This window comes from Lissotriton vulgaris, chromosome 1_1, assembly GCF_964263255.1.
Source record: "Lissotriton vulgaris chromosome 1_1, aLisVul1.2, whole genome shotgun sequence".
Taxonomy (NCBI): Eukaryota; Metazoa; Chordata; class Amphibia; order Caudata; family Salamandridae; genus Lissotriton; species Lissotriton vulgaris.
Genome location: NC_141685.1, coordinates 408540892 through 408567331, shown reverse-complemented (window position 1 = coordinate 408567331; position 26440 = coordinate 408540892). Strand labels below are relative to the sequence as shown.

Below are 26440 nucleotides of genomic sequence, written 5' to 3'. Positions count from 1 at the left end.
CAGGTGCTGGAGGCGAGCTGTCCCACGAAGGTTCTCGCAGATGGAGGGGTCGACTGCCGGATTGGAGTCAACGAGCCTTGGCAAAGACAACCCTCGCAGGATTCAAAGAAGGCTTCTGGTGCAGACCAGCAAGGTCTGAGGTACCTCACCTTTGCAGGGAGGCAAGGGCCAGTCTGGAGCAACCAGACCAGCGAGGTGGTTCAAAAGGATTGTCGTCACAGACGCTACTAGCCAACGGGCCAGCAACCGGACAACGCGTCGATCAGAACACAAGCAGAAGGGCCCCACGCAGAACTCGTAGAGTGTGGAGGGCTGGTCTTCGGTGCAGGAGGAGCTCGGGTTCGGGGTCTCTCAGTCACCAGTGCATAGCTTCGAGGATGCCTCAGGAGCTGCACAGGTAGCAAGTTGCAGGCTTTTCAAGATGTCCGGTCCCACGTGTCTCGTCGCCTCCACAGATCTCAGCTATGCTGCAGTCGTGAAGAGAGGGTCAGAGAGGTCTGGAAGTCTGGGTCTTGTCAGGCTCTGTGCTCTGGTTCCGGCGGGAACGTCGACAAAGCAAGCCGTTGATTTGCTGGATGGTGCCTGATTGCCCAGGGAGGTCACTCCTTGGCCACAAGGGAGATTCTTCAGTCTTCAGCTTCAGCAGAACGTCGAAGGTCCAGAGTTTTGTTTCGTGTTTGTCAGGATCTAATCTACAGTCTCAAGACTCAGCTCCTACCTTTATACAACTAAAAGGGGCTGGATTATTGACTAGGTCCCTCCTGTGGGTGGGACCAGGAAGGGGGGTGGTTATACCCCCTCTCCATTGTCCAGTTTCGCGCCAGAGCTGGGGCTGGAGTGCCCCAGCAACCGGTTTGAACTGTGGACATTTGGGCATGTCCCTGTTGGTTCAACACCTGGGAGGTTCTTTGAACGCCAGGGCGGACGAACTCAGCCGTCGGTTCATGATGGATCACAAATGGCACTCCGAGGTGGTGCAAGGTCACTTTCACCAATGGGAAGAACCTTGGTTAGATCTGTTCGCCACTGAAGAGAATGTGCAATGTCAGCAATTCTGCACATTGGAGTTTCCAAGGTGGCACTCACTGGGCGACTCTTTTTGTCACAAGTGTAACTGCGACCTCCTGTGCGCCTTCCCGCCTGTACCACTTCTGCCCAGAGTACTGAAGAAGATCAAGCACAACCAGGCCCAAGTCATTGTGGTAGTTCCGGAGTGGGCATGATGAATCTGGTACCCAGAGCTCCTGACTATGGCCATCAATCCTTGTTACCATCACCTATGTGCATCCGGACAAAGAGGTGCTTAGGACAAGAGCTCTGTTCGTTCCCAAAGTGGTAATGCCCTTTCACATTGGACAAACCATTCCTTTGCCCACCTCTTTTTCCACCTTCACACCCTTCTAATGAGGAGGAGAGACTCCACCTTCTGGACCCCAAGTGTGCTCTATCTTTGTACCTCGATCGCACAAAAGATTTCCGGGTGAACGATGTACTCTTCGTGGCAATGTAGATGCCAAGAAAGGTCAGGCCATTCAAAAGGGGACCATCTCTAGATGGGTTGTCCTTTGTATAAAAATCTGCTAAGCTTTGGCAAAGAAGAAACCTCCAGTGGGGCTCCGTGCTCATTCTACCAGAGCTACGGCGGCCACCATTGCTCTTGCTCGCGGAGTTCCACTCCTTGACATCTGTCAGGCAGCCATGTGGGCATCCTTGCACACGTTCACTAGACGTTACTGCCTGAACAGCCAAGTCCAGAGGGACTGTTATTTTGCCCGTTCTGTCCTCCAGGACTTTCTGGTGTGAACTACTTAGTTCGCAGGCCCTCCCCCAGAGTTGGTATTGCTGGGGTATTTATTCTAAGGTAAGGAATCTATAACTAACAGTCTCTTTTAGATGGCCAAGTTACTTACCTTCGGTAACGATGCATCAGTTAGAAACATATGTTAGTTATAGATTCCTTACCGCCCTACCCATCCTCCCCACTCTGAGAACTGACTTCTAGGGACAGTGACTCCTTTGCAGGACCCTAGTTTAGCGCACCAGTGGTCAGTGTCATGAATGGCTCTTCTCTTCTGGCGTGGAAAGTCGTGTCAGAACTGATGTCAGCGCGCAGGGGCAGAGTCTTCATAGACACCTCAGTGTAATTCCGTTGAACAGGATGCTGGCGACGGATGCGAAGTAGACCGATGCCACCTACCGAAGCGCAGGGGTACTGCTGAGAAAAAATACTCCGGATCCAGTTGACGCCAGTAGTAATTCCAAGGCATGAGTACTCACAAACATTGGCCCAAGGGCCTCAAAGTACGGTCTGTAGTGTGACCGAGGGCCGCACTGATGCCAGCAGTGTGGCAGTAGGGCGTTTGGGTGGGTATGGGGTTGTCTAAGGAGGTCTAAAAATAAGTTAAATTAACGGGCAAGCATTTATTTGCAGGTTAATAAATGCATGCCCATTTATTTAACATTTTCTTCCTAAATATTAGTGCTCAGCAACTGAACAGCAGCTCGTGCTGCTGTTTACCGGGGAGCTGCATTTAAAGGTCAAAAGGCCGCACTTTGAGTATCACTGTTCTAAGGTAAGGAATCTATAACGAACATATGTTTCTTACAGATACCTCGTTACCGAAGGTAAGTAGCTTGTTCTTTTCGTATTATCTTCTTAATCCTCTGTAAGCGTCTGTGAATCCACTGGACTCTGTGCACACTATGCCTTACTTTGGTATAGTAATATACAGATTCAGCTTCCTACACCGTAATAATCTTAGTAACATTTAAGACACTTACAATGTATCCTTGTAAAAGTACTTTTCAATGACATGCTTGCTAAAGATGTTCGTGGTACTGCGTCATGCGTGGTAGTGACCACGTTGTAATGCCATGCGAGCAAAATTCATGCCTTGTTCCATCATACAACCGAAAAAAACAATATGGTAGAGGCAAGGTCGGGACGATTAAGGACAGGTGTAGAGATATATATCTCAAGTGAACCGTCCAGTTATCAACACTAACACTTAAGTTATATAGTTTTTCTGTCTTAAAAAATTGAATTGCAAGGATCTGGTAGCAGAGAAGTAGTGAGGTAGCTCTTTGGCCTCCTTTTCATCTTCCCAATTCTCTTTCTTCTCCTCCCCTCTGTCTTGTGCTTCTTTTTCATTCATTTATCTTTTGTTCCTCATTTTCCCCTTCTTCTGCTTTTTATTCTCCCCACCACTTTTCGGTTCCTATACTTTTACCAAGGGTTAAAATACCGTTCTTCAATCTTAAAATATCCCAAAACAAGAAAACACTTAGGGACTGGTAAATTAGCTATAGTTAATCTCTGTAGGCTTTACTCCAATTTCCAGCACCCATGTCTACCTTCAGGGAATATGTATATAAGAATCTGGAAGGAGATTAATACTCCCAGGAGAAAAGCTATTGCTTGTGAGTCACCATTTTGTCTACAGAATATGATTCTGTTTTGCCTCTGATGTTTGCTTTTCTTTCTTTTGAAGGTTATTGAAGACCCCCTGCAACTGCAACGGCTCAAATTCTCATTTGAATCTGATAATGGATTACTAGGTAACTGCTTCAAACATTTACTGCTATTTAACATTTCATAGTTTAAAAAGTATCATGAAGTCGAGCCTTTGCTTGCACATGACCCAGACTTCACTTGCCTGTTTTATCTTTTTGTCAGTCTTTGTCAAAAGAAATACAAAAGTGCATATACTTTCCTATTACTTTTTCATGCATATTACAGCTATCAGAATTCTACAGTCAACAGAGTGAAATGTAAAATGTTGGTTTTTGATAAATGAAAGATTTGCCTGTACATGTACTTTCTATTCAACAGAATCCAGTAAGCTACCAAACTGACCATACATATAGCAGGTTCTATTTTGCCAATATTGAGCAACCTCTTGAACTACATATGGAACTTGATGAACGTTTTGTTTTGCTTAAGATATTGTCTTGTGTCTGGGATGGTAACAATTAGGCCATCAATCATTTGAGTTATTATATATAATTGTAATATTTTTCGATTTAGCGATTGGATAATGTTACTGTAAGTGACATTATCCTGCTCTTTCACATTGAGCATTTCAGCAAACAAATTGGTTCCCTCCAATGCCAGGGACTGCTGTGGCATTATTCGCCTTTTGAGACCTAAAATATATTTCTGCTTTTAGAAGAATGGTTCGTGGATATTTTCTTTCAATGGCTCCACATCTCCCCCAACAATAAAGATTTACAAAAAACATGGCAAACAGTTGACAATGCTTTATGCCAATTTCAGCTATGTTGGTAGCCGAACATGTACCACTAGGAAAATTATTTTATATCCCTTCTGAGCGGTTTATGAAGGGCGCACAGATTAGGTGCATGTTTCATGCTTTTCTAACCCTCTCCAGTTAGCTTCTGCCCTAAACCTCGTAGCATTCCCCACTTTACACCACTGACCTTGGGCAGTATGGGAAGTAAGGGGTGCCTACACAGCTGGGGAGCCTGGCAGCATCCCATGGATTCATGTGAAGTCCTGGCCAGCCTGAAGGCTGTTTCTTGTTCTCCATACATTTGAGAATTGTGCAACAGGTGCCATCATGAACACCCTTTAGGAGTTCTTGGTTAGGATATAGTGTGTTACCCAGTAGAGCTTGCCTCAGGCGCATAGACTGCTATATATCTAGTATGCTCATCATCTTATGCTTCTGTTGGGCTACTGTTATCACAATTTACGGAGTGGATATTAGCAATACTTTGTGGGTCTTTCATTGATTGCTAATTTCTTCTACCCATAGATGTTATAACTGCATATTGTTGTGGAATGTTAAATCATTCGAAGAAGATATGTGCCCAACCCCAGAGAATATAACATTGGGCAGAATCCTTCATCCTTAATCTCAGAGTGCAATACTTTTCAGTGAGAGGTCTTCGCATCACACTCTTGGTTGTTAAAAATAACGCAGAGTTCAGCATCTTACCCAAAAGATATCTTTACAGCGTATGTGTTAGTCTTTCTGAAAAAGATGCATTTGTTCCTGTTGAACTGGCCGATAAAGGAAGTGAGAATGAAATATTGAATGTTACCAAAGTTATTTGTATATCGGTAGCTCAGTTTTCTGGAAAGCTGTAAAAATTCACTAGTCTGCAGTTTGCCTCACCACTTCTCCAGACATCATTACAAAGGTCCTGGAGGTGGTGTAATGCAAGTCAGAACACATGAGATTAGTTTTATCATTCCACCAATGTGGATACATTCAGATGTACACTATGACCTATGGGGATGGAGCAGGCCCCACCAGGTTCTACACCATCGGTGCCAGTGGGGTCTCATTGATCAGAATCCGGGTCGACGCCAGTCGTGCCAACATGACCGTCTGACCAAAAGTAGATACCCCATCCTTATCTGAGTCAGATCGACGTCATTACTGACTCGCTTGGCAGAGCGATTTAGTCGATGGTGGCCTTACTGGCCATGCCACGCTTGGCAGAGAACATCTGGCTCGCTTCTCAGGCGATTTCATTGACATGCCCTTTGACAGGACTCGTCTTTTTGGTGAGAAAGTGGACTCTTGCCTTGGAGCACTTCAAGGAATCTCATGCTACGGCCAGACTCTTGAGACACTCTGTTAATTCTCGTGGCCAGTCTAGTTTTTGCCACTTTTGTGGCAATGCAAAGGGTTTTCAGCTGTGTCATCCATATCCCAAGGATGTGGATGCGGTTCATTCCGACCTTGGAACCGTAGCAAGAGGTCGTCTGCCACCCAGCCCTCGGCAGCTGCAGCCTCCAAACATTCCTATTTTGGTTCTGCAAGGCCATGTTACTCCAGTTGGACGGAGAATTCAACACCATCTCCTCCGCTGGAGGTCAATAACATCGGACAAATGGGTTTTGCAGAGCAGATCACTCAGGAAGGCTATTCCCTTCCTTTTCCTCCTCCTTTACTTCCAACTCAAGAACGGCTGGCGGGGATTATTCAGTATTACTTCAAGATTAAGTTTCAGCTCTCCTGGCTAATGGCGCTCTGGAAAGAGTTCCGATTTCAGAAGTAGACAGGGGTTGCTACTCCCTCAACTTTCTGATATAAAAAAAAAAAGGTTGTGGCCCATTTTAGACCTTCAGACAGTCCATTTCATCCTCAAAATGGAGAATTTCCAGATGCTCCCATTAGCTCAGGTCTTGTCTTCTTTAGACCAAATAAACTGGCTGGTAGCATTGGATTTCAGGATACGTATTTTCACATCCCCATCCTACCCACATTCGTTACCTGCGTTTCAAGCTAGGTCACGATCACTTTCAATTCACTGTGCTTCCATTTGGCTTTACCAGCGTGATGGTGGTTGTTGCAGCTCATCTGCGCAGGTAGAGGGGTGTCAGTCTTCCCCTATCTCCACGACTGGCTGTTGATGGCACCTTTGCCCCAGACTATTCTCTCCCATCTCCAGGATATGGCGAACCTCCTGCAGTCGCTGGGGTTCTCTATAAACGTGCCAAAGTCACACCGGACTCCTTCTCAGATGCTCGCTTTTTATCTGAGCTGTTCTGTACATGCAGTTTCGAGCAGCGAGTCCATGATATTCAGGCTATGATAGCGATGTTTCAGCCTGTATCCTGGATTGTGGTGAGAGTGACTGACACTGCTGGGACTCATGGCTTCCTGCATTCTGTTGGTAAATCATGCCAGGTGTCTTATGCGGGCTCTGCGGTGGGACCTGAAGTTAGAGTAGGCGCAGCAACAGGGGAATCCCTCTGATGTGGGCCAGATCTTGGAGGGAACTGCAAAAGACCTGCAGTGGCGGTTGATGAACCGCGATTGGGTCAGAGGTAGTAGTGAGAGATGGTTCACTCCTGGGATGAGGTGGCCATCTGGAAGAGGTGGAGATCAGGGGACACTGGTCTCCTGCAGTTGGAGCTGCACATCAATTTGTTGGAGCCTCGGGGAATCTAGTTAGCATTTCTTCCCTCAGTCAAAGGGAAGTTAGTACAGGTGTTCACGGACAACACCACTTCCATGCAGTTCTGAAAAGAGCAGGACGGGTTGGGGTAGTGGACCCTTTGTCAAGAAAACCCTGCATCTCTGGACATGGCTGGAACAGCAGGGCATAACCCTGGTGGTTCAACACCTGTCAGCTTCTCTGAATGCCAGGGTGCCCAGAACGTGAATGAATTGCAGACTTTACAATGTAAACCTCCATACATAATGACTTTTATAGGTAAGGAAGTGTTTTGCACCCGTGCTTCATTCTTAGCCAAAAGTGGTGACTCCATTCCATCTGGATCAATCAGTCATGCTGCCCATCTTTTTTGCTTCCCCTGCATCCCTCGAAGTAAGAGGAGCATCTCCACTGCCTGGACCTAAAAAGAGTGTTGTTGTTCTACTCTGACCTCACAAGAGTTCCGGGTGGACGACCAACTCTTTGTGGGTTACGTGGGAGTCACAAAAGGTCAAGCAGTGAGAAAACAGACTATTTCGTGCTGGGTCGTTACCTGCATTAAGATCTTCTACGCCTGACTAGGAAGCAACCTCCTGAGGGCTTACGGTCCCATTCTAAAAGGGGATATGCTGTGACCACGGTGTTGGCTGGGGTGTCCCAGTCCTGGACCTCTGCCAAGCATTAACGTGGACAGTTTGGCACATGTCTGCCAAGCACTAATACCTGGACAATCAGGTCCACCGGGACAGACATTTCGCACGTTCGGTCCTCCAGGACTTTTTAGTGTAGAAAATCACAGATGGTTACTTTTGTGCCTGCATCCAGCCAGTTTGGCAGCCAGAGGAGGGTGAGGAAGACTGGGAGGGGTATGATGACTCTCTGACTGCCCAGCTGAGAGTGATCAGGACCAGAGAGAGGACCTGGGGGATGAATGAAACAGTTCTTGTATTGCGCAAACTTAGCCCAGTGGGCGTCAAGGCGCCTAAGTCAAATGCAGAAGCTAGCACCCTCCCAAGTCCTATTCTCTCATAGGTAGGCCCTCTTAAAGAAGTAGGTTTTGAGAGCCTTTTTAAACGACTCGATGGAAGGGAGAGTTTTTATTACAATGGGGATGGAATTCCAAAGCTGCGGAGCAACCACGGAGAAAGCTCTGGCTCCCCATCTAGCAAGTTTGACACGGGGAACAACCAGTTGACAGAGTCCCGCAGAGCGAAGGCTTCTTGTGGAGACATGACGCATTAGAAGAGAACCGATAGCACTAGAGGGACCATCCTTCAATGCTCTGTGGGTCAAACAGAGAATTTTAAAGGCGATTCTGTGCTGCACCGGAAGCCAATGGAGCTAAGGTGGCAGAAGAGGCTTTCGGAAGATCCAAGACAAAGCGTGCTGCAGCATTCTGCAAAATCTGCAGACGGTGTATCAGGCTTTTATTGGCTTCCATGTACAGGGAGTTGCAGTAATCTAGCCTCGAGCCAACCAGGGCGACTGCAACCTGTTTGCGCGCCTGGGGGGAGAGGTACCAGCGGATTTTATTGAGTATCATAATCACACCCCAGCAGGTGGCCACGGTCCTGTTAACTTGCAGGGACATAGAAAGCGAGGTGTCAAATAGTACACCAAGATTTCTGGCAGATTGGGAGGGAGTGGGGCAGATGCCAAGAGAGGAGGGCCACCACTCACTCGACCACAGATCTTGGTCCTTCCCAAAGATCAACACCTCCGTTTTTTCGCCGTTCAGTTTGAGGGAATTTATAGTCATCCAGTCTGCCACATACTGCATGCATACCCTGAAACTGGCGGCAGATGTACTAACAGAGGTGTGAGCTAGTGATACCATGATCTGGGTGTCATCCGCGTAGGATACCACCTCCATCCCCTGAGATTTAACTAGTCTTGCCAGGGGGGCCACATAGATGTTAAACAGGGTCGGACTTAAGGCCGACCCTTGTGGCACCCCACACTGCAATGACTTGGCAGGGGAGAGGTGGTTCCCAAGCATCACTCTCTGCTCCCTTTCAGTCAAGAAGGAATTTAGGAGGCTCAGGGCCGGTCCAGTGACACCAGCTTCCCTCAGCCGAGAACAGAATCAGAACCGTAGTTTGGCCACAGTCCACTTTGCGTCGGATGTTATCGACCACACAAGTGAGAGCGGACTCTGTGCTGTGGTGTTTTCTGAAACCATGTTGGGTGTTATCCAGGTATTCAGAGGAGTCGAGGAAGGAGGACAGATGGAAGTTCAGATGCGCCTCGAGCATCTTCGCGGGAGCTGGAAGGAGGGAGATTGGCCTAAAGTTTTTCAACATGGCCGGATCCAGGGATGGTTTCTTAAGAAGAGGTTTAACAATTGCCTTCTTCCATATCGGAGGGAAAGATCCTTGGGTAATAGCCTTGTTCAAAACCTCAAGCATGGGGGGAAGAAGGCAATTTCTGCATTCCTTCAGTTTTTTTAAGAGGTAGCGGATCAAGGGGAGAAGCCGATTTGGTCCTGTCCAGTAGTAGGTTCAATGCTTCAAGGGATAGAGATGGAAATTCCATGAGTAGGCGAGATGGATCTTTGCCTAGCGAATCGAGACTGGATATGACAGGTGGAATATTTTGATCAAGAGCAAGGCAGTGGGCTTCCAGAGAGACATGTATGTCATGAATTTTGTTATGAAAGAAGTCAGAGATATCATTGCAAAGTTCTTGCGAGCTAACTACGGGGTCAGGGAGTTGCAAGGAGCATAGGGTGTCGGCGATTTTAAAGAGCTCCCTAGAAGAGGAGATGGAGCTGGTAAGATTGGAGAAGTATTCCTGTTTCTCTATTATCACTCTGTTTGTAAGCCCGCAGTGCAGATTTATGAGCCTCTCTGTCATTTAGGTCCCAAGATTTCCTCCAGTTTCTCTCACTGCTCCTACAGCCTTGTCTCAAAAGTCTCAGCTGATCCGAAAACCAAGGTGCCGTAGACTTACGGCGCTCTACATAGCGCAAGGATGAGGGAGCAAGTTGTTCCACTGCGTTAGAAATGGAGTCGGTCAAAGTTTGGGCTGCCTCTGCTGCGTCACTTAGAGCTAAGGATTCAGGAGTGGAGACCAAAGGGGCTAGGGCCTCATCAGAGATATTCCTTACGTTTCTCCTGAGGGTGAAAGGGGAGGTTGTCCTGTTAGTGGAACAGGGGACAGGAATGAAGAGTTCCAATGGCACGGCAAAATGATCAGTCCAGACCACCTGTAGCGGAGGGCCGGTGGAGAGCCTGTCGTCGTTAGAGAAGACCCCGTCAAGGATATGTCCAGCCTTGTGAGTAGTACTTTTTAGAAGCTGGACGAGGTCACAGGCTTCTAGCGTTTCGACAAGAGAGATTGTGTCCTTTGAGTTTGTCTCATCTAGGTGAAAATTAAAATCACCCAGGATGGTAAAGGCCGTTTTTCCGAAGTAAGGTTCAAGGATGGTCATTAGTTCAGAAGGGAAGCTGGCCCTAGAGCCTGGGGGTCTGTAGATCAGAATCCCAGAGAAGGAGGCTGAAGGAGAAAGGGTAATGCAAAAATAGAGTGATTCTAAGCGAGATGGAGGAATCGATATTGGTTTGATCACACAGAGAAAGGAGGATTTCACAAGAATGGCAATGCCACCTCCTCTGCGCAAGAGTCTGTCCTGCCTATAGAGAGAGTAGCCGTCAGGAATGGCCATGAGCAGATCGTGTCCAGAAGTGTCGGAGGCCCAGGTCTCCGTGATGAACACCCAGTCCGGTTGTCGGCTATCAACGAAATCGTGAAAGGCGACGTTGTGCTTGATAAGCGAGCATTAATTAGGAAGCCGGATCTCCGCTGTGTGATGGCATTCGTCTGGACACCTCACCAGACCTTGGCATGTTGTCTCCTCTTACCGTGGCTACGGAGGAGGGAGCGTCTTACGCAGTGGTGTTTCATAGGGCGACCGAGGCCCTACACCTCGAGCTACCTACTGTGGCAGTCAGAACTAACCTCTAACGAGGTTCTCCAGCCAGCAGCGAGCTTTTTGGAGCCCCTGCTGCCGTTTAATAAAGCCCTAACGGACATCCTTTTGGGCACCTGGTCCAGGCCCAACACAGGGTCCTGTGGATAGGATGGTTGCCGGATGCCGACGCCCGGCCCGGGCGACCCCACTTTCCTCTCCCAACATCCCTCCTCCGAGAGCTTGGTGGTGCAAGCTTTAACGTCCCCAATCGCATTCCCTAACGTAGGACCATTTCAACGCCTGTGGCGCTTCGCTGTCGCACCTGGTTGAGAACGACTGCCTTTCTCTGGGATGTCCAGAACACTTTGATGGACATGCCTTTTGATGGCCGTCTCATTTTCGGCAACAAGGAAGAGAGTGCGCTATAGTGCTTCAAACTCTCGGGCTACGGACAAGTCCTTTGGCCTCTCCACCCTTCACGGTCTGCCTTTCGCGGCCACGGAAGGGGTGCCCCATCACGTTCCTTTCATAGCCACAGGCTAGCGCAAGCTGTTCAACCACAGCACGGCCGGGGACGTGGAAACCACCGACGTGGTTCTGGGGGTTAGCCAGCGGGTCAGTCCACCACCGCCTCCTCTGCAGCAGCCTCCAAACCCTCCTAGTCCGACCTTTCAGGCCCATCAAACGCCAGTGGGCGGCAGAACCCGCCATCACCTCCTCCACTGGGGCACCATCACATCAGACAGGTGGGTTTTGCAGATAGTCCGAAGGGGCTACTCCCTCCCCTATGAAACTGTCCCTCCAGCCATGCCACCCCAGTATCATTGCATGTCGGGGGATCACCTGGCCCTTCTCCAACAGGAAGTTAGGGCTCTCTTGGCCAAGGGAGCCATTGACCGCATTGCTGCCCCAGAAGTATGTCATGGTTTCTATTCCCATGGCTTTCTGTTGCCCCAGAAGGACAAGTGCCTGCGTCCTATCTTGGATCTCAGGGACGTCAACCGTTTCCTCCGGAAGGAGAATTTCAAAATGTTGACCCTGGCTCAGGTCTTGTGTGCCCTAGACCCTGGCGACTGTATGGTGCGTTGGACTTGCAGGACACTTAGTTTCACATGCCTGTCCTGCCGGCCCACCGACGTTACCTGCGGTTCACGGTAGGCCAGGAGCACTTTCAGTTTACCGTGATCCCCTTTGGCCTTACAAGCGCCCCTCGTGTGTTCACAAATTTGATGATGGTGGTCACAGTTCATCTGCGCAGATCAGGGGTTCCAGTCTTCCCCTATCTCGACGACTGATTGTTGGATGTGGGCTCACCCCAGGCAGTAGTCTCCCACATCCAGACTACGGCCGACCTCCTGCATTTGCTGGCTTTCTCCATCAATGTTCCAAAGTCACACCTGATCCCCTCTCAGAAGCTTCTCTTCATCAGAGCAGTTCTGGACACAACGCAGTTTCAGGTTTATCCTCCCGAACAGCGAGTCCGGGATATTCGGGCTATGATTCCGATCTTTCAGCCTCTATCCCGGGTTTCGGTGAGATTGACCTTGAGGCTGGTGGGCCTCATGGCCTCCTGCATCCTGCTGGTGGACCATGCCAGGTGGCACATGCAGGCTCTGCAGTGGGACCTCAAGTTCCAATGGGCGCAGCATCAGGGGAATCTCTCCGATGTCCTCCAGACCTCTGAGGGCATGGCACACGAGTTGCAGTGGTGGCTAACGAACCAGGATTGGGTCAACGGCAGATCCCTTTCCCTGCCCCAACCAGACTTCACATTGGTGACAGATGTCTGTTCTGGGTTGGGGTGGCCACATGGAAGAGGCAGAGATCAGAGGTCACTGGTCTCTGGCAGAGTCTGGGCTCCACATCAACCTTCTGGAGCTCAGGGCGATTCATCTTGCACTGAAAACATTCCTTCCTACTGTCAAGGGAAGAGTAGTGCAGGTGTTTTCGGACACCACCACCACCATGTGGTACTGCAACAAACAGGGCTGGGTGGGGTCGTGGACCCTATGTCAAGAGGCCTCCCACCTCTGGACAAGGCTGGAACATCAGGGCATGTCCCAGGTGGTTCAACACCTGGCAGGGTCTCTGAACGCCAGGGTGGATGAACTTAGCCTCCGGTGCATGATGGCTCACGAATGGCATCTTCACTCGGAGGTGGTGCAAGGTCTCTTTCAGCAGTAGGTAGAGCCTTGGTTAGGTCTTCTTCGCCACCAAAGAGAATGCGCAATGTCAGCATATTATATTTCATGAATCTTTGTATGTATTTCCCTTTTAATTTATTATTTCCCTTTTTATTATTCTGTGTATTTTTAATTATGGCACATGCTTTACATTTGTCATTACATCACATAGAATGGCATTCTGGACATTCTAGCTGGATCTCCTGCTGTGCTCTTATTAAACTGTATATTAACTTTATCTAGATGTATTGCTTATTTCACCTTGTAATTTTACATTGGCGGCGAGGGACATTGTACCTGCTACTTTGCGGTACCATTCATTTTGGGATTGATTTGTGTTTCTCATACATTTTTCTCTGCTTAGATTTTCAATTTGGAGTGTTATATGTGAATAATCTATTTATATTATTCACCTCCATGTTACTCTGGATTTTCTACTATTCTGCTTTGCTCTAAAAAAAGTATTTTAAAATACTTGTGGTTTTTCCAAACTTCAGCATTATTTGAAACAACTGTTACCTTCTGGATGCCTCACATCCGCATCCGCATCAGCTTCGGTAATGTAAGACGTGTGATTCCCTTTACTGCACGCATTACCGTGGATACCAATGTCTTTGCTAGCAGCCCTTGACGTTTCGACCTCAGGATCTCCTCGTCATCACGCGTCTTAGCGTCATCACGTGACATGTTCACGTCATGACGCAAAGCATTGGTGGCAATTTTGGATTGTCTAAGTGCATTTCCATGGAGATGCATCATTGTTCACTTACTTTTGGAGCTCTTCGCAGATGCACACGGCTGCGCAAATATAATAGTACTTTAGAAATCTACAATATTCCTTTTGGAGCATATCGCAGATGTGCGCGGCTGCGCAAACATAAAGGTACTTTTAAAATTAACCGCATTCATTTAGTGCACATCGCCGATGCACACATTTTTTAAAATTCAATTTAAAGAGGTACTCAAGAAGATTAACTATACAGAACTTGACTATGCTTGATAAGTTCACAATATTTCTCTAGGACTTCATCATTTTTTGTATTACCCTACCAAAAGAGGCTGCTGAATTTATGGACATTTACTAAATTATATGCTTATTGTGCAACACTCAAAATATTGATCATTATTATTACAATCTGAAAGAGACACGTTGGTGATAGATTCCTTACCTTAGAATATCCCCAGGCGTCAAACTGGATCCGGAAAGTTTTGCTTAGCAGTACCCTTGCGTGTCGGCAGGCGTCGTCTGCGGCTCCACGTCCGTCGTCGGCGTCGTGGGCGCCGTGATGACGTAGTCGGAGTACTTAGACGCCGCCTCCGCGTGCTGACGTCAGTTCTTCTTTTTTCCGCGCCAGCCAGCGCAGATCTGGAAAGAGCAGTTCCCTAGTCACTTTTTGACTAAACTTTTGTGATCTTTTTTGATCCATTTCGAAGTCTTACGACTCCGACGGTGCCGTTAGGGATGCCCGGCTTCAAGCATTGCGACGAGTGCGACCGTACCATGTCGGTCAGGGATCCCCACCGCTTGTGCCTGATGTGTTTGGGCGTCGACCATGACGACGAGGCCTGCTCAGACTGTCGGGCCCTCTCGAGGAAGGCCAGGCGGGAGCGGTCCCGCAGGCGACTCGAGATCCGCCAGTCGGCCCCGCGCCGTGTGAGGTCCCGGTCCCGGTCCCACGGGAGGTCGAGGGACAGGTCGCGGGGAGAGAGCCGTCACAGCTCCGGGAGTCGGCGCCACTCCTCCGGGTCCAAGTCGTCAGGTAAGAAGCATAAGAAGTCGAAGAGACATCATCGCTCTTCTGACTCCCCCCGACGCTCGCGCAACGCGGCCGGGGGTTCGGGTGACACCGCCCACGCGGCTCCTCGTGAGTCGTGGGCGCCGCGTTCGGCCCCATACCCCCCGGTCCCTGGGCTGAACGCGACGCCGGAGGAGATCGAGCGCTTCCTCATGGCCATGAGGTCCCTTTCTCCTCCGACGGGTTCCGCGGCGCCTTCGGGCCCAGTAAACCCGTCTGGGGGCCCTAGTGGGTCGGGGGCTACGACCCCGACGGGTGCTTCGGCCTCGACGCCACTGGCGCCTTCGGGCCCGGCGCTGCAGGGCTCCGCGATCCCGACGCCGCCGCTGCCCTCGGGCTCGGCGCCGCAGGGTACAGCGGCCCCGGCGTCGTCGGTGCCTTCGGGCCCGGCGCCGCAGGGCCCTCGTCGGGCGATGGATCGTCACCGGTGGACCTTATGACCCTCCCAGCGTCGGTCCGTGTGGTGTCCCCTCCGGCGCCGTCCTCGGGCGGCGCTGTCCCCGATGCCTCCTCTCACTGGGTTCCGACGTCGGGTCGACGCCTACCGGCGCCGCTCTCGACGCCGTTCGGAGAATTTCAATTCTATGAACCCACCCCATTCACTTATGGCCCTGAATCTCAGGAGATGGGGGACGAGAATAATTGGGAGGGGTCTGAGGACCCTCTGACCAGGGAGTGTCAGTCTAACATGGACTGGACAGGTGAGCTTGGGGAGGCCAGTGGCCTGGACACCTCTCCAGACACTGATTTTGTCTCTCCTCCTACCGTGGCTTCGGAGGAGGGTGCGACTTATAGTGTGGTGTTGACGAGGGCAGCCAAGGCCTTGAGCCTTGAGCTCCCCGTCGCGGCCGTGAGGACTAACCTCCCCATTGAGGTCCTTAAGCCGCAGTCATACTCCATGGAGCCTCTGGTGCCGTTTAATGAGGCCTTGACGGACGTTCTTTTGGGCACTTGGTCCAGGCCCGCTACAGGTTCGCCTGTAGATAGGAACGTGGCAAGACGCCACCGCCCGGCCCCGGGCGACCCATGTTTCCTGTCCACCCACCCCACCCCCGAGAGTCTGGTTATCCAGGCCTCTAACTCCCAGACCGCCTTCCCGACGGCTCCTCCCGATCGGGAATCCAAGAGGTACGAGGCCTATGGCAAAAAGGTGTTCTCGTCCCTTAGCTTGGGACTGCGGTCTTCCAACACCGCATGCCTCTTGGGCAGTTACACCCACTCTCTGTGGGAAACGGTGGCGGAAGTGCTGCCGGAGTGTCCGTTGGAGGTACGGGCCAAACTCGGCCAAGGCCTAGTGGAGGGCCGGGACGCAGCGAAGTATTCTATCAGGTGCGGACTGGATACTACTGACTCGCTGGGCAGAGCGAAGGCTACGACGGTGGCGATGCCACGCCTGCTGAGATCCGCCAACTTCTCGGCAGACGTCCAGAATACACTCATGGACATGCCGTTCGATGGCCGTCGCCTCTTTGGCGACAAGGCAGATCACGCGCTTGAGCGCTTTAAGGACTCCAGGGCTACGGCCAAGTCCTTGGGCCTCTCGGCCCCGCGCCAGCAAATGGGTGTCTTTCGCTCCTTTCGTGGCCAAGGAAGGGGCGTCCCCACACGTGCCGCCAGCCACTCGCCGCAAACTGTCGTCCAGCGCGGCGGCGGCCGTGGAAACCGCCGTGGAGGTGGTCGGAGGAACAAGCGGAGCCAGTCCACACCTGCCCCCGCAGCATCCGCCTCTAAACCCTCCTAGTCCGTGCTTTTCGGCCCATGTGACGCCAGTCGGAGGCAGGGTCTCATTAGACCCGTCAAATTAAAAAAAAAATTCTGTCCCATCTCAATACTGCCGGTTCCAGCGAAAATTTTTAAATCTCACTTGAACTTTCACCTGAGTGCTTACCTGAGGGAGCATCAGATTTTGGATGGCTCTCAACATGGATTCAGAAGGACTCACAGCACGGAGACTGCCCTCACTGCGGTTTTTGATAACATGCAAGTTCAGGTGAATGCTGGTCTTACCACCCTCCTGATCTTACTCGACATTCGATACCCTGTCTTCCCTGAGATTGGTGAAGCGTCTCAAATGGATAGATGTTGGGGGTTTGGCCTTGGATCTACTCGCCTCTTTTTTGGGTGAGCGGTCTCAAAGAGTTAAATTGGGAGGTTTTTATTCGGATTCTAGCCCCTTGTCTGCGGAGTGCTTCAGGGCTCTTCCCTGAGCCCCACTTTATTCAATATCTATGTGGCCCAGCTTGCAAGGGTGGTGAAACCGTTTGGGCTGGAAGTGTTGTCCTATGCGGACAACACCTAAATAATGGTGGCAATCTCGCAAAATGTCAGGGACTCCGCACAGAACTTTAAAAACTGCTTGTAATCAGTCTCGTCATGGATAGTACAAAACTATCTAAAATTGAATTTCGAGAAGACGAAGGTCCTGATTTTTGGGTATAGGACCGACATTTGGTATAGGGAGTGGTGGCCTGATTCCTTAGGCACCTGTCCTACTCCTGTTTCCCATGGTAAAAATTTGGGAGTGGCGGTGGATGATACTCTATCCATGAATTTGCAGGTCTCCAGGACAGTGGCCACCTGTTTTGGGCTCATATGTGTTGTTATGTTATGTTATTGGGTGTCTTATAAGGCTCTCAGCTACTCGGGCAGAGTGTCTTGGCGCTATACAGATCTTTAGAGGAGTGGCCAGAGAAACGCAGACAAACTATAGGCCAAAAAGCCAAGTCTTCAGCCCTTTCCTAAAGGACAACAAATTATCTAGTTTCCGAAGGGAAAGGGGAAGTTTGTTCCAGAGTTGAGGGGCCAGCAATCTGTATGAACGACCACCAATGCGCGCGCGTTTGGTGGCTGGGACAATAGCCAATGCTTGCGAGACCGAGCGAAGAGATCTAGAGGGAAAATAGAACTGGACTCTTTTCCTTAAGTAGACCGCACCAAGACCATACAAGGATTTAAAGTCCATGGTGAGAGTCTTAAAATGGATACGTTTCCGCACCGGCAGCCAATGTAGCGCATTCAGGAGAGCTGAGGTATGGGCCCTACGGCTGAGGCCGAAAATGGCCCTGGCCGCCGAGTTCTGAACCTATTGGAGGCGTGCAAGAAGGTAATCCGGAAGGCCCAAATAGAGTACATTGGCGTAATCAAGCCGAGAGCCGATCAATGCCCGAACCGTAATTCTTCTGTGGCTATGGGAGAGAAAGGGAAGGAATTTCCAAAGGGTATGTAACAGGGCAAAACACTGGCCGACTAAATTAAGAATCTGGGGTTAGAGTGTTAAGCCGTTATCAATTTTTACACCCAGATTATTCGCCACCGAGGTGGCTGATGATGGAGGATGCATATCAGCAGGCCACCAGGATTTCCAATGGGCGTCAGGGGGGCAGCCAAAGAAAATAACGACTTATCCGAGTTACATCTTAGCTGGTTCTGTTGAAACCAAGAAAAGGCGGCCTCAAGGCAGCTCCTGATGGAATTACCGGCGAACTCAGTGTTCTTATCGCAGGAAAAGAGAAGCTGCGTATTGTCAGCGTAGGACACAATGCGGGCTCCATGAGATTCCACCAGGTCAGCCAGGGGAGACAGATAAATATTAAAAAGAGTCGGGCTCAATACTGAACCCTGTGGAAGTCCCACATCCAACGGGGGAACAGTAGCCGAAAAGGGAGGGGCCATTGCTTGTTGGCGGCAAGACACAAAAGACACGAACCAATTGAAAACCGCCCCTCTCAGTCCAATCTCCTGGAGTCTTGAGAGAAGACTACCATGACGGATGGTATCAAAGGCTGCCGACAAATCCAATAGCACCAACATCGCCTTCACTCCACTATCCAACACCTCCTTAATAGACTCGGTGACTTCCAATAACGCAGTCTCAGTGCTCAAATATGAGCGGAAACCTGACTGAGTATGGTGCAGGATATCTCGGGTTTCAAGGAAGTTGGACAGAGTGGAGTGAACGTGCTTTTCCACAATTTTAGCCACAGCAGGGAGCAGCGAGATCGGTCTATAGTTAGAGCGCTCTAAGGGGTCCAAATTCGTTTTTTTTTAGCAGTGGAACAATGTGCGCCTTTTTCCATACACTAGGGACGGTGCCAGTTTCGAGAGAGGCATTGAGGAGCGGGTTAACAATAGGGTTGATAACATGTGCCATTTTGGCCAGGATTTTTTGCAGGGCAAGGATCAGACGGTGAACCGGATTTTAACTTTAATAGCAGATCCAGTGACATTTGGGGAGTTAGAGGGGGAAAAGTTAAGAGCATATGATTTTCAGGGAGGGAACACATTACAGAAGGATTTGAGCCAGGAACACTTGTAGAAACGGTAGGCAAAAAAGAGGCCTGGATGCTTGGAATCTTGTTGGTAAAAAGCTAGCCATTTGCTTGACCCAGGATTCTGAGGGTGAGGATTTTGGGATTAAGGAGGAAGGGGAAGTATACTTTTTGACAATTTTAAAAATGTCTTTGCTAATGTTACCCGTTGCAGCAGCAGCCTTCGACACAGTCTGCCACAGCACCCTTCTACAGCGCCTCAGAAACATCGGAATCCAAGGAAAAGCACTAGAATGGATCACCTCGTTCCTCACCGGAAGAACCCAGAGAGTCCGCCTTCCACCATTCAAGTCAGAGGCCACTGAAGTCATCTGCGGCGTACCACAAGGATCTTCACTCAGCCCCACCCTTTTCAACGTATACATGAGCCCCCTCGCGGCCATCGCACGCCAACACAACCTCAACATCATCTCCTACGCGGACGACACTCAACTGATCCTATCACTCACCAATGACCCTAGCACCGCCAAAACTAACCTACACGAAGGAATGAAAGAAGTAGCCGAATGGATGAAACACAGCCGTCTGAAACTGAACTCAGATAAAACAGAAGTCCTCATCTTAGGTACCTCCCCCTCCGCATGGGACGACTCGTGGTGGCCAGAAGCCCTTGGAAAAGCACCCATCCCGACAGACCACGCACGGAACCTGGGCGTCATCCTGGATTCCTCACTTTCAATGAACAGACAAGTCAACGCCGTCTCTTCATCCTGCTTCAACATTCTTCGCATGCTCAAAAAAACATTTCGTTGGATCCCCACCGAAACTAGGAAAACGGTCACCCACGCTCTGGTCACGAGCCGACTGGACTATGGAAACACCCTCTACGCCGGTACTACCGCTAAACTCCAGAAAAAACTCCAACGAATCCAAAACGCCTCAGCCAGGCTCATATTAGACATCCCACGTAAAGAACATCTCTGGTCACCTGAAAAACCTCCACTGGCTCCCCGTCAATAAGAGGATCACTTTCCGGCTCCTAACCCACGCACACAAAGCACTCTACGAAATCGGACCAGAATGCCTCAACACACGACTGTCCTTCTACACCCCCTCCCGCCAGCTACGATCATCCAACCAAGCCCTCGCCACGGTACCTCGCATCAACAAAACCACCATGGGAGGCAGATCCTTCTCCTACCTGGCAGCTAAAACCTGGATCTGAAAGAAACACGTTAGTGTTAGATTCCTTACCTTAGAATATCCCCAGGCGTCAGTCTGGATCCGGAAACTTTTGCGTAGCAGTACCCCTGCGCGTCGGTAGGCGTCGTCTGCAGGCGTCCCCTGCGGCTCCGCGTCCGTCGTCGGCGTCGTGCGCCGTGATGACGTCGCTGGAGTATATAGACGCCGCCTCCGCGCGCTGACGTCAGTTCTTCTTTTTTCCGCGCCAGTGGACGCAGATCTGAAGAGCAGTACTCCGGTCTTTGACCAAGTTTTTCGAAGTTAATTACTCACTTGTGCCTGATAGGATGCCTGGGTTCAAGCACTGTGATGACTGTGAGCGCACAATGTCGGTCACAGACCATCACCGCCTCTGTCTCCGGTGTCTGGGCCCCGACCACGACGTGGACTCCTGCGTCGACTGCCGGGCCCTCACCAACAAGGCTAGGCGGGAGCGGTCCCGCAAGCTACTGGAGCTCCGGGTGTCGGCCCCACGTCGGGACCGGGAGCGGTCCCGGTCCGGCCGGAGGTCGAGAGAGCGTTCGAGGGAACGATCGCGGAGCCGCGCCGAGCGTTCCGGAAGTCGACACCACTCGTCAGGCTCGTCAGGTAGGAAGCATAAGAAGTCGGGGCGTCGTCATCGTACCCCCGACTCCCCCCCGACGCTCGCGCGATGCGGCCGGGGGCTCGGGTGACCCCAACCCCGCGGCTCCGCGAGAGTCGCCGGCGCGGCCTGCCTCATACCCTCCGGTCCCTGGGCACGGTGCGACGCCTGAGGAGATCGAGGCGTTCCTCATGGCCATGAGGGCGCTCGGTTCTCCGACGGGGCCTACGGTGCCTTCGGGCCCAGTGCTACCGTCTGGGGTTCCTGGCGGTTCGGGTGTCCCTGCCTCGGCGCCGTCGGGTGCTCCGGCCCCGGCGCCGCCGACGGCTCCGACCCCGGCGCCGCAAGGGCCTTCGGGATCGGCGCCGGCTGGTCTTCCGGCCTCCCCGGCGCCGTTGCCATCGGGGTTACCCCCGACGCCGCCGCCTCCGTCCCCTTACCTTCCCCGACGCCGGACGTGGCGCCGGACGGGCGTCGCTCGACGCCGGTCCCGGCGCCGATGGGGCCCATGAACCCCGAGGAGTCGGTCTACATCGTTGACTCCGAATACGGAGAAGATGAAGAGTTCGGTGAAGGTTGGGAGGGGTCCGAGGACCCTCTGTCACGCGAGTGCCAGTATGACCCGGACTGGACAGGTGACTTGGGGGATGCCAGTGGTCTGGACGACTCTCCTAACCCTGGTTTGATCTCTCCTCCTTCCGTGGCATCGGTGGAGGGAGCTGCTTATTCTGTGGTGCTGATGAGGGCTGCCAAGGCCTTACACCTTGAGCTCCCCGTCGCGGCCGTGAGGCCTAACATCCTCACCGAGGTCTTCAAACCGTAGTCATGCCCACAGGAGCCACTGCTGCCGTTTAATGAAGCCTTGTCAGACGTTCTGTTGGGCACTTGGTCCAGGCCCGCTTCAGGTCCGCCTGTTGATCGGAACGTGGCCAGGCGCCACCGTCCTTGTCCGGACGACCCCAAGTTCCTGTCTACCCACCCCACTCCTGAGAGTCTGGTGATCCAGGCCTCGACCTCCCAGTCCGCATTCCCGTCGGCCCCGCCCGACCGGGAATCCAAGAGGTATGACCAATTTGGCAAGAAGGTCTTCTCGTCCATTAGTTTGGGCCTGCGGTCTTGCAACACCGCCTGCCTCTTGGGCCGCTACACCCACTCTGTGTGGGATACGGTCGCGGAACTGCTGCCAGAATGCCCCATGGAGGTGCGGGCAAAACTCGGTCAGGCTGTGGCTGAGGGCCGAGATGCAGCGAAATATTCGATACGGTGTGGTCTTGATACGACCGACTCGCTGGGCAGAGCTATGTCAACGACAGTGGCGATTCGTCGCCACGCCTGGCTGAGATCCGCCAATTTTTCGGCAGACGTCCAAAATACACTGATGGACATGCCGTTCGATGGCTGTCACCTCTTCGGTGACAAGGCGGACCACGCGCTGGAACGCTTCAAGGACTCCAGGGTCACGGCCAAGTCCTTGGGTCTCTCGACCCAGCGTCAGCAATCGGGTTCGTTTCGTCCCTTTCGTGGCCAAGGAAGGGGCGCCCCCACACGTGCTGCAAGCCACGCGCCGCAACATTCCTTTCAACGCGGTGGCGGACGTGGAAACCGCCGTGGCGGCGGTCGGGGACAACGGCGGGGTCAGACCACACCTTCCCCCGCAGCATCTACCCCAAAATCCTCCTAGTCCGTGCTTTCGGCCCCATGTGACGCCAGTGGGTGGCGTTCGCCATCACCACGCTCACTGGCGCACGATCACTTCGGACAGGTGGGTGCTGCAAATCGTCCGAAGGGGCTACTCCCTCCCCTTCGAGACCTCTCCTCCAGCCATGCCACCGCAGAACCACCGTGTGTCGGGGGACCACTTGACACTTCTGCAGGAGGAAGTTACGGCCCTCTTGGCCAAGGGGGCCATCGAGCGCGTTCCTGGGCCAGAAGTAGGGCGTGGTTGTTATTCCCACTACTTTCTGGTGCCCAAGAAGGACAAGGGGGGCCTACGTCCTATCTTGGATCTAAGGGACGTCAACGGCTTCCTCCGGAAGGAGAAGTTCAAGATGTTGACGTTAGCTCAGGTCTTGGCTGCTCTAGACCCACAAGACTGGATGGTAGCGTTGGACTTGCAGGACGCCTATTTTCACATCCCCGTCCTGCCGGCCCACCGGCGTTACCTGCGGTTCACGGTAGGCCAGGAGCATTTTCAGTTTATCGTGCTTCCCTTCGGCCTTACCAGCGCCCCACGGGTGTTCACAAAGGTGATGGCGGTGGTCGCAGCCCATCTGCGCAGGTTGGGGGTTTCAGTCTTCCCCTACCTAGACGACTGGTTGTTGAAGGCGGGCTCGCCCCAGACAGTCGTCCACCACCTTCAGATGACGGCAGACCTCTTGCACGACCTGGGGTTCTCCATCAATGTGCCGAAATCACACCTGTGTCCCTCTCAAAAGCTCCTTTTCATCGGAGCGGTTCTGGACTCGGCGCAGTTTCGGGTTTATCCTCCGGAACGGCGGGTTCGGGATATTCAGGCTTTGATTCCCATCTTTCAGCCGCTATCCCGGGTTTCGGTCAGGTTGACGCTGCGGCTGCTGGGACTGATGGCTTCCTGCATCCTTCTGGTGCATCACGCTCGGTGGCGGATGCGGGCTCTGCAGTGGGACCTGAAGTTTCAGTGGGCCCAGCATCAGGGCAATTTGTCCGACCACGTCTTGATCTCGGAGGGCACTGCGAGACAACTGCAGTGGTGGCTTACGGACCGCGATTGGGTCAGGGGCAAGTCCCTCTCCCTTCCCCAACCGGAGCACGTTGTCGTGACGGACGCGTCCCTCCAGGGCTGGGGTGGCCACTTGGGAGAGGCAGAGATCAGAGGCATCTGGTCTCCGGCGGAGTCCCGGCTCCATATCAACCTGTTGGAGCTGCGGGCGATTCGTCTGGCACTGAAGGCATTCCTCCCCTTTGTCAACGGGAGTGTGGTGCAGGTGTTCACCGACAACACCACCGCCATGTGGTACTGCAACAAACAGGGCGGTGTGGGGTCGTGGACCCTTTGCCAGGAGGCTCTGCGCCTCTGGCAATGGCTGGAACGTCAGGGCGTGACTCTGACGGTTCAACACCTGGCAGGTTCTCTGAACGACAGGGCGGACGAACTCAGCCGTCGGTGCTCGATGGATCACGAATGGCGTCTGAACTCGGACGTGGCGCAAGGCATCTTTCTGCAATGGGGAGAGCCTTGGTTAGATCTATTCGCCACCGAAGAGAACGCGCAATGTCATCAGTTCTGCGCGTTGGAGTTTCCAAGACGGCACTCGCACGGCGACGCCTTTCGGCGTGAGTGGAGTTGCGGTCTGTTATACGCCTTTCCGCCTATACCACTTCTGCCCAGAGTGCTGAAGAAGATCAGGCGCGACCGGGCCCAAGTTATCCTTGTGGCTCCGGACTGGGCTCGAAGATACTGGTATCCCGAGCTACTCAGCATGTCAGTCGGTCCCCCGATCCGCCTGCCCCTTCAGGAGGACCTTCTGTCGCAGCAGCAGGGGACGGTCCTCCACCCGAACCTGTCCAGTCTCCACCTCCTTGCTTGGAGATTGAGCGGCGGCAGTTGAGGCCATTTGACTTGCCTCCTGAAGTCTGTGATGTTATTCTGGCAGCCAGGCGTCCCTCCACTAAGTCGGTATACGCCTGTCGGTGGAACAGATTTGTGGCATGGTGCACAGCAAAGGCTGTGGATCCTCTTTCTGCCCCTCTTTCGGAGGTTCTTCTGTTTCTTCTTTCTCTTGCCCAGCAGGGCTCTGCTCTGGGCACTATCAAGGGCTACCTTTCTGCCCTTTCAGCCTTTTTAAGGCTTCCTGATCAGCCTTCTTTGTTCAAATCCCCGATTGTAACTCGATTCTTGAAAGGCATCACTCACATGTTTCCACCTGTTCCGTTTGTGATGCCTCAGTGGGATTTGAACCTGGTTCTGACCTTTCTAATGTGTGCTCCCTTTGAGCCCCTTCATTCTTGTCCTCTCCGTCTCCTGACTTTAAAGACGGCTTTCCTGGTTGCCATCACCTCTGCCAGGAGAGTGAGTGAGCTCCAGGCTCTTTCTGTCCAACCTCCTTTCCTGTCCATTCATCCTGATAAGGTGGTTCTGAGGACTAGACCTTCTTTCCTGCCCAAGGTTGTTTCGGCCTTTCACATCGGGCAGTCCATCACCCTCCCTTCCTTCTTCCCGCCTCCGCATCCTTCAAAGGATGAAGAGCGGCTCCATCGTCTGGACCCAAAACGTGCGCTTTCGTTTTACATGGATCGCACACGCCAGTTCCGGGTGGATGACCAACTGTTTGTTGGCTACGTGGGTGCGAAGAAGGGACGGGCGGTCTGTAAACGAACCATCTCTCGATGGGTCGTCCTCTGCATCAAAGCGTGCTACTCTTTGGCTCGGAAGGAGCCTCCTGTTGGGCTGAGGGCCCATTCCACTCGGGCCACGGCGGCTACCACTGCCCTGGGCCGGGGAGTCCCCTTGCAGGACATTTGCCAAGCGGCTACGTGGGCCTCGCTGCACACCTTTGCGAGGCACTACTGCCTGGACAGTCAAGTCCGGAGGGATGGCTTCTTTGGCCGTTCTGTCCTCCAGGACTTTCTGGTGTAGTTTGTATTGGTTCGCAGACCCACCACCGGGGTTGGTATTGCTGGGGTATGTATTCTAAGGTAAGGAATCTAACACAAACGTGTTTCTTTCAGATGAACAAGTTACTTACCTTCGGTAACGATATATCTGTAAGAAACATTAGTTAGTGTTAGATTCCTTACCGATCCCACCCATCCTCCCCGTTCTGCGAACTGATACCTAGGGTTAAGGACATCCCTTTCAGGGCCCTAGTTTTACATGGCACCAGTGTTGGTTCTCTCATGGCTCTGCGTCTCCTGGCGCGGAAATGCTGTGTGCAAAGAACTGACGTCAGCGCGCGGAGGCGGCGTCTATATACTCCAGCGACGTCATCACCGCGCACGACGCCGACGACGGACGCGGAGCCGCAGGGGACGCCTGCAGACGACGCCTACCGACGCGCAGGGGTACTGCTACGCAAAAGTTTCCGGATCCAGACTGACGCCTGGGGATATTCTAAGGTAAGGAATCTAACACTAACTAATGTTTCTTACAGATATATCGTTACCGAAGGTAAGTAACTTGTTCAACTCACTTCCCACTCACCTTCGCCTTACCCAGAACCACCTAGCATTCAGAAAGCAACTTAAAACATGGATATTTGACAAGTAATTCCCCACCCCTCCTCAAGCGCCTTGAGACCCTCTGGGTATGTAGCGCGCTATACAAATTCTTTGACTTGACTTGACTTGCATTAATTCTTCTAAAGAAGTACAGTTTCTTCTCTGCAACGATAGCCCTATGATAGCCTTTAATGAGATCTTTGTAAGTGACTTTAGATGAAGCATTGTAGCATTTGCGCCACATTCTTTCTGCTTTCTTGCAACTCCTTCTGGTCTCGTGGAGCGCAGGAGTGAACCAGGGAGCAGATGTACGTTGGTTAGATTTATCCTGAGTGGGGATGGGT

The 26440-nt window shown here is 52.0% G+C and overlaps 1 protein-coding gene across 3 annotated transcripts in view; it reads left to right on the top strand.

Annotated features, from left to right (window-relative positions):
• The window catches only part of USP24 (ubiquitin specific peptidase 24), a 1909144-nt gene that overhangs the window by 1737221 nt on the left and 145483 nt on the right, over positions 1-26440 (top strand). For all 3 annotated transcript variants that reach the window (XM_086952711.1, XM_086952716.1, XM_086952707.1), the window contains exon 62: positions 3492-3558. In XM_086952711.1, the coding sequence (XP_086808837.1) occupies positions 3492-3558 (67 nt within the window). The remainder of the gene's footprint in view (positions 1-3491; positions 3559-26440) is intronic.